The sequence below is a fragment of the Coturnix japonica genome, unplaced genomic scaffold (genome assembly GCF_054131305.1).
Source record: "Coturnix japonica strain WE unplaced genomic scaffold, WE-NBRP24 Scf082, whole genome shotgun sequence".
NCBI classification, from domain to species: domain Eukaryota; kingdom Metazoa; phylum Chordata; class Aves; order Galliformes; family Phasianidae; genus Coturnix; species Coturnix japonica.
The window spans coordinates 355169-362756 of record NW_028188985.1 but is presented as its reverse complement, the minus strand read 5'-3'; the positions used below and the strand labels follow the sequence as shown (position 1 = coordinate 362756).

General features: G+C 59.5%; 2 protein-coding genes across 3 annotated transcripts in view; one reads left to right on the top strand and one right to left on the bottom strand.

Annotated features, from left to right (window-relative positions):
- Positions 1 to 319, bottom strand: part of LOC107307060 (transferrin receptor protein 2) — an 11661-nt gene extending 11342 nt beyond the window's left edge. Inside the window, exon 1 of the mRNA XM_085534386.1 lies at positions 26 to 319. Within this exon, the coding sequence (XP_085390512.1) occupies positions 26 to 319 (294 nt within the window). The remainder of the gene's footprint in view (positions 1 to 25) is intronic.
- A 1203-nt stretch (positions 320 to 1522) lies between these two features.
- LOC146751520 (thialysine N-epsilon-acetyltransferase-like) lies at positions 1523 to 7515 on the top strand. 2 transcript variants are annotated; one of them, XM_085534434.1, is made up of 6 exons: positions 1524 to 1676; positions 2307 to 2361; positions 2942 to 3028; positions 3256 to 3358; positions 4321 to 4361; positions 5112 to 5307. In XM_085534434.1, the coding sequence occupies exons 1-6, from the start codon at positions 1581 to 1583 to the stop codon at positions 5240 to 5242; spliced, it is 513 nt and encodes a 170-aa protein (XP_085390560.1). In that variant the 5' UTR covers positions 1524 to 1580; the 3' UTR covers positions 5243 to 5307. The 2 variants fall into 2 exon arrangements, with proteins under 2 accessions (XP_085390561.1, XP_085390560.1); XM_085534435.1 differs by lacking the exons at positions 3256 to 3358; positions 5112 to 5307 and adding an exon at positions 7359 to 7515 and having other exon boundaries at positions 1523 to 1676.
- Positions 7516 to 7588: the final 73 nt, after the last annotated feature.

Genomic DNA, 7588 nt, shown 5'->3' with positions numbered 1-7588 from the left:
CATGCATTGCACAGCCTTGCAGCACAGCCATGCATTGCAAAGCCTTGCAGCAGGACCATGCGTTGCATTGCTGCCGTGCAATCAGCCGTGCAAAGCAGCCGTGCAAAGCCGTGGTGCAAAGCCGTGGTGCAAAGCCGTGGTGCAAGGCGTGTTTAACCCCGTTGTAGCTCCGTGAGCAGTGGCGTTTCGCCGCCATGTTGGTGGATCGTGTTTCCTGTGGGTGTTCGCGGCTCTGACGGGTGGAACCGCCATCGGAACCGCCCTGGACGCGGCGCTGCACAGACCCCCGGCAACGGCACTGCCCTGAGGGGACACACATAGGGACACATATAGGACCCCCCCATGGGACCCCCATTGGAACCCCATATAGGACCCCATTGAGACCCCCATAGGGACCCCATAGAGGACCCCCCCTATGGGACCCCCATTGGAACCCCCTATAGGACCCCCATAGGAACCCCATATAGGACCCCATTGAGACCCCCATAGGACCCCCCAAATGGGAACACCCTATAGGACCCCCCCATGGGACCCCCATTGGAACCCCCTATAGGACCCCCATAGGAACCCCATATAGGACCCCATTGAGACCCCCATAGGAACCCCCCAATGGGAACACCCTATAGGACCCCCATAGGAACCCCATATAGAACCCCCCCTATGGGAACACCCTATAGAACCCCCTATAGGACCCCATTGAGACCCCCATAGGACCCCCCATATAGGACCCCCATAGGAACCCCATATAGGACCCCCCCTATGGGAACCCCCTATAGGACCCCCATTGGACCCCATTGAGACCCCCATAGGAACCCCATATAGGACCCCCATTGGAACCCCCCTATGGGAACACCCTATAGGACCCCCCTATAGGACCCCCATATGGGAACTCCCCTATAGGACCCCCTTATTGGGCCCTCCCATTGGACCCCCAATGGGAAACCCTGTATAGGACCCCCCCTATGGGAACCCCCTATTGAACCCTCTATAGGACCCCATTGAACCCCCCCATGGGACCCCCAATGGGAGACCCCCCTAAAAGACCCCCAGTGGGAACCCCCCTATGGGAACCCCCTATTGAATCCCCCCTATGAGACCCCCAATGGGAACCCCCCTATAGGACGCCCCCTATAGGAACCCCCCATTGGATCCCCATTGAAGCCCCCTATGGGACCCCCAATGGGAACCCCCCATAGGACCCCCCCCATAGGACCCCCAACAGGACCCCCCACCCCCCATAGAACCCCTCTATGGTGACCTCCCCCCCCATGGGACCCACAATGGGAGACCCCCTAAGGGACCCCCCCCCAATGAGACTCTTCCATTGCCCCCCCTCCATTATGCCCCCCCCCCCCATTACCTTAGACCCCCCCCCAATTAAATCAATAATCAACCCCAAAGCGGAGTCACGTGACATTTAGGGGGGGGTCTTCGTGGGGGGGGGACTTTGCTCTCTCCGCGTGCTTACCCCGGGGGGGGGGTGTTGATCACGTGACTCTTTGTGGGGGGGTCTATAAGGTGGGGGGGGGTCGTTGATCCTTTAAAGGTCCCGGCCGGGTCCGGTGGTTGTGGGTCGTTCTATGGGGTTTTATTGTGGGGGGGGGGGCGGCACCATGTGGGGGTCGGTGCGACCGTGTCGACCCCGGGACATCGGGGCGGTGATGGAGCTGGTCCGGGTAAGGAATGGGGGGGGGGGTATATGGGGGGGGTATTTATTATGGGGGGGGGTATTTATTTAGGGGGGGGTGTGGAATATGAGGGACCCCCCCCCCCCAAATCGGATTTGGAGACCACCCCCCCATGGACCCCCATGAAGCCCCCCCCCCCCCCCCCCAAGGGACCCCCCCCCCTTAATAATAACCCGCCCCCCATGGGACCCCCTCCCAAATGAACTCCCAATGGGACCCCCGCCCCACTGCCCCCCCCCACCATGGGACCCCCGCCCCAAAATGACCCCCCCCCCCAACTGACACCCCCATGGGACCCCCTTTATGGACCCCCCCCATGAGACCCCCCCCAAAATTAACCCTATGGGACCCCCCATTCCTCCCCCCCCCCCCCATATGGGACCCCAAATGAGACCCCCCCCTTAATAATAAACACCCCCCATAGGACCCCCCCTCAAAATGAACCCCCCCCTCCCCAAATGAACCCCTATGGGACCCCCCCCTCCTCGCCCAACCCTCATATAAGACACCCCCACCCCCATAGGACCCCCCTCTTAATAATAACCCCCCTATGGGACCCCCATGAACCACCCCACCCATGGGACCCCCCCCCATATGAGACCCCCCCCCCCCCCCCAGGAGATCGCGGTGCTGCACCGAGTGCCGCCCAGTGACGTCAGAACGGATAGCAACGGTGAGACCGGAAGTGGAGCCATCTTGGGAAGGGCGGTCCGGAAATGCAGCCATTTTGGGGAGGGAACCGGAAATGGAACCATTTTGGGAGGGAACCGGAAATGGAGCCATTTTGGGAGGGAACCGGAAGTGGAGCCATTTTGGGAGGGGCGATCCAGAAATGGAGCCATTTTGGGAGTGTACCGGAAGTGGCGCCATTTTTAGGGGGGCCGGAAATGGGGTCCTTGGGAGGGGAGGGGGCCGGAAATGGGGCCTTAATTGGGGGACCCTACCCCTAACCTTTATATGGGGGGGGCTTATGGACCCCCTAACCCTAATAGGGACCCCCTACCCCTATTATGGGGGGGCTTAGGGCCCCCCTACCCCTCATTGTGACCCCATAACCCTATTAGTGACCCCATAACCCTAATAGGGACCCCCTACCCCTAATTGGGACCCCATAACCCTAATAGGGACCCCATAACCCTAATAGTGACCCCATAACCCTAATAGGGACCCCATAACCCTCCCCCTCCCCCTATTATGGGGGTCTTAGGGCCCCCCTACCCCCCATTGTGACCCCATAACCCCCCCCCATTCAGTGTTAATGGCGGCGGCGTTCGGGGACCCCCCATTATTCGAATGCTTCGTGGCTGAGCCCCCAGCGGGGACAACGGCGCCCCCTGACGGTCAGTGACGGAACTGCAACGAGGGGGGGGGCTGGAACTGCAACGGGGGGGGGGCCTTTACACGAGGATTTACACGACTATGGGGGGGGTCCGAGGGGGGGTTTCACCACGGGGGGGTGCAGGAGGGTTTGCACTAATGGGGGGGTGGGTTTGGATTCATGGGGGGGTGGGTTTGGCACGAGGATTTACACGTTTTTTCACGCCCCCCCCCCCCCACTATTTTGCAGGGCAGCCGCTGGCCGGTTACGTGCTGTCCGTGTACACGTACAGCGCCCGGGGGGGGGCCACGCTTTATATGGACAATCTCTATTGTCAGGCCGCAGTTCCGGGGTGAGACCCCCCCCCAAATAAAGGGACCCCCCCCCACACCCCCATATAGGGACCCCCACCTTATAAGGACCCCCCCCCACCCCCATATAGGGACCCCCCCCTTATAAAGGACACCCCCCATATAAAGAAGAGACCCCCCCACCCCCATATAGGGACCCCCCCCTTATAAAGGACACCCCCATATAAAGAAGAGACCCCCCCCCCACCCCCATATAGGGACCCCCCCTTATAAAGGACCCCCCCCATATAAAGAAGAGACCCCCCCACCCCCATATACGGACCCCCCCTTATAAGGACCCCCCCCCAATAAAGGGAATCCCCCTCATATAAGGACCCCCCCCTTATAAGGACCCCCCCCAATAAAGAAGGGACCCCCCCACCCCCATATAGGGACCCCCCCCCTTATAAGGACCCCTTCCCATATAAGGGCCCCCCCCAAAGGACCCCCACTATATTAGGAACACCCCTCCTAATAAAGGGACCCCCCCCATATAAGGACCCCACCCCAAATAAAGGGACCCCCCCACCCCCATATAGGGACCCCCCCCTTATAAGGACCCCCCCCTTATAAGGGTCCACCCCCCCCAAAGGACCCCCCCCACTCCAAAAGACCCCCCCCCAAATAAAGGGACCCCCCTCCCCCATATAGGGACCCTCCCCATAATAAGGACCCCCCAATAAAGGGACCCCCCCTTATAAGGGCCATAACATATAAGGACCCCCCCATATAAGGATCCCCCCCTATATAAGGGCCCCCTCCCATATAAGAACCCCCCCCCCCAAATAAAGGGACCCCCCCTATACGGATCACCACCCCCTCCAAAAGACCCCCCCCAATAAAGTGATCCCCCCCCCATATTAAGACCCCCCCAGCCCCTACCTATATAATGACCCCTCCCCCCCCATATAAAGCCCCCCCCCATATGAAGACCCCCCCCCAAATAACATCCCCCCCCCCATAGGGCTGAAGTTGGGCCGGCGTCTGATGGAGGAGGCAGCCAAGGTGGGGGGGGGCAATAAATTGGGGGGGGGGCTCAAGTTGGGGGTCATATGGGGGAGGGTCCTATGGGGGGGGTCTTTATAGTGGGGGGGGGTCTTTATATGGGGGGGTCTTTATATGGGGGGTCCTTTTATGGGGGGTTTGGGGGTTCTTATGGGGGAGGGTCCATTTTGGGGGGGGTCCTTTTATGGGGGGGGGGTCTTTAAGGGCTCTTTAATGGGGGGGGGTCCTTGAATGGGGGGGAGTTTGGGGGGGCTTATTGGGGGGCTTCTATGGGGTTTCTTTGGGGGGGGGCGTATATTGGGGGGGGTCCTTTTATGGGGTTTCTATAGGTTTCTATGGGGGGGGGCTGTATATTGGGGGGGGTCTTATGGGGTCCTTATGGGGGGGGTCCTTATATGTGGGGGTCTTTGGGGCCCTTTAATGGGGGGGGGTCTTTGGGGGGGTCCTTTTAGGTGGGTTTCTATAGGGTTTCTATGGGGGGGGGGCTGTATATTGGGGGGGGTCTTATGGGGTCCTTAGGGGGGGGGTCCTTATATGGGGGGGTCTATAGGGCCCTTTAATCTGGGGGGTCCTACGGGGGGTTTTATGGGGGGGGGTCCTTTTATGGGGGGGTCTTTGGGGGCCCTTTAATGGGGGGGGTCCTTTTGGGGGGTTTCTATAGGGTTTCTATGGGGGGGTGCTGTATATTGGGGGGGGGTCTCTGCTCATTGCCCCCCCCCCCATTAATTTGCCCCCCCCCCCCCATTTCAGGCCGCCTGGGCTCGGGGCTGTCGGGAGCTTCGGATGCACGTGGGGGGTCCCGGGGGGGGCCCATGGGGGGCAATGGAAGCGTTTGGGGGGGGGGGTCTTACCTGGGGGGGGGGCGTCGGGGTGGAGGTTGATGAACTTCAGTCACGAGGGGACCAAGAAGTTGGCGGGGGGGGGGGGATAAATAACAGCCCCCCCCCATAATAAATAACAGCCCCCCCCCATAATAAATAACAAACCCCCCCATAATAAATAACAGCCCCCCCCCATAATAAATAACAGCCCCCCCCATAATAAATAACCAACCCCCCCCCATAATAAATAACCAACCCCCCACCCCATAATAAATAACAGCCCCCCCCCCCATAATAAATAACCAACAACCCCCCCCCATAATAAATAACAGCCCCCCCCATAATAAATGATGTGAATGGATGGATGCATTGATTAATGGGGGGGGGGTCATAAATGGGGGGAGGGGGGAAATAGGGGGGTCTTATGAATGGGGGGTCATATATATGGGGGGACTATGGGGGTTGTCCCATATATGGGGGGGGGGGGATAAATAAAGCTTGTAAACCCCCCACAAAGCCCCGTACACCATAACCCCCCCTATGATCCCATAACCCCCTAAGCCCCCATAACCCCCCCCCCCCCATGACCCCATAGCCCCCCTCAGGACCCCATAACCCCCCCCATAAACCCATAATCCCATAAGCCCCCCATAACGCCCCCCAGGACCCCATAACCCCCCTTATAACCCCATAAGCCTATAAGACCCCATAACCCTCCCCAGGACCCCATACCCCATAACCCCCCCTATAACCCCATAAGCCCCCCATAAGACCCCCATAACCCCCCCAGGACCCCATAACCCCATAACCCCCCCTATAATCCCATAACCCCATAAGGCCCCCTATAAGACCCCATAAGCCCCCCATAACCCCCCCAGGACCCCATAACCCATAACCCCCCCATAACCCCATAACCCCCCCTATAACCCCATAAGCCCCCATAAGACCCCCATAAGCCCCCCAGGACCCCATAACCCCATAACCCCCCCTATAATCCCATAACCCATAAGCCCCCTATAAGACCCCATAAGCCCCCCATAACCCCCCCAGGACCCCATAACCCCATAACCCCCCCATAACCCCATAACCCCCCCTATAACCCCATAAGCCCCCCATAAGACCCCCTTAACCCCCCAGGACCCCATAACCCCAAATCCCCCCTATAACCCCATAACCCCATAAGCCCCCTATAAGACCCCATAAGCCCCCCATAACCCCCCAGGACCCCGTAACCCCCCCATAACCCCATAACCCCCCCCAGGACCCCATAACCAACCCCATAACCCCATAAGACCCCATAAGCCCCCATAACCCCCCCAGGACCCCATAACCAACCCCATAACCCCATAAGCCCCCATAAGACCCCATAAGACCCCCATAACCCCCCCAGGACCCCATAACCCCCCCTAAAACCCCATAACCCCCCCCCCCCCCTTTTGCCCTCTGACCCCATACACCCCACAGCCGCTCCCATTACCGGCAATGGGGTCGTTTATAGGGTCGGTCGGGCTCAGGTTTCCACCCCGCCCCCTTTATGGGGTCAAAGGTTCCCCCCCCCCCCTCACCCCATAACTCCATCCGACCCCGCAATGGGGCAGCGACTCTGGGCCCCGTGGCCCTATTAATCCTCTTCGGCCCTATAGGTGGGTTATGGGGTCGATGGGGGGCGATATGGGGCTGATGGGGGGGATATGGGGTTGATGGGGGGGGATATGGGGCTGGGGAGGGGATATGGGGTCGGAGGGAGGGAATATATGGGGCTGGGCGGGGGGGATATGGGGTCGGGGTGGGGGTATATGGGGTCAGGTGGAGAAATATATGGGGCCAAGAGGGGATATAGGGTTGGGGGGGGAATATATGGGGCTGGGAGGAGGATATGGGGTCAGGGAGGGGGAATATAGGGCCGGGGGGGGTTATGGGGTCGATGGGGGGGATATGGGGCTGGGGGGTATATGGGGTCAGGGGGAGATATGGGGTTGAGGGGGGGATATGGGGTGTTTTGTGGGGGGATTTGGGGGCTCCTATGATCCCATAAATCCCATTTGGGGTCTTCGTGGGACCCTATGATCCTATAACCCCCATTTAGGGTCTTTGGGGTTTCCTCCTGACCCCATAAACCCTATTGGGATCTATGGGGTTTTGGGGTGACCCTTTATGGGGTTTTTTTCCCCTACAGCCTCTCTGGACCCACGTGGCCTCCCCCTCATTTGGGATCCCGACACTGACGGCCCTATATCTGACGGCCCCATATCCAATGACCCCATATCCGACCCCATATCCGACCCCATATCAATGACCCCATATCCAACCCATATCCAACCCCATATCCAACCCCATATCCAACCCCATATCCAACCTCATATCCAATGACCCCATATCCGACCCCATATCCCACATCTCCGCCCC

What these genes read in the sequence shown, in the direction of transcription:
- LOC146751520 (XM_085534434.1), top strand. Translation starts at nt 1,581, where the DNA reads ATGGGGTTTTATTGTGGGGGGGGGGGCGGCACCATGTGGGGGTCGGTG. An exon ending in CGGTGATGGAGCTGGTCCGG is followed by an intron (nt 1,677 to 2,306) that starts GTAAGGAATGGG and finishes CCCCCCCCCCAG; the next exon opens with GAGATCGCGGTGCTGCACCG. An exon ending in CGTCAGAACGGATAGCAACG is followed by an intron (nt 2,362 to 2,941) that starts GTGAGACCGGAA and finishes CCCCCCATTCAG; the next exon opens with TGTTAATGGCGGCGGCGTTC.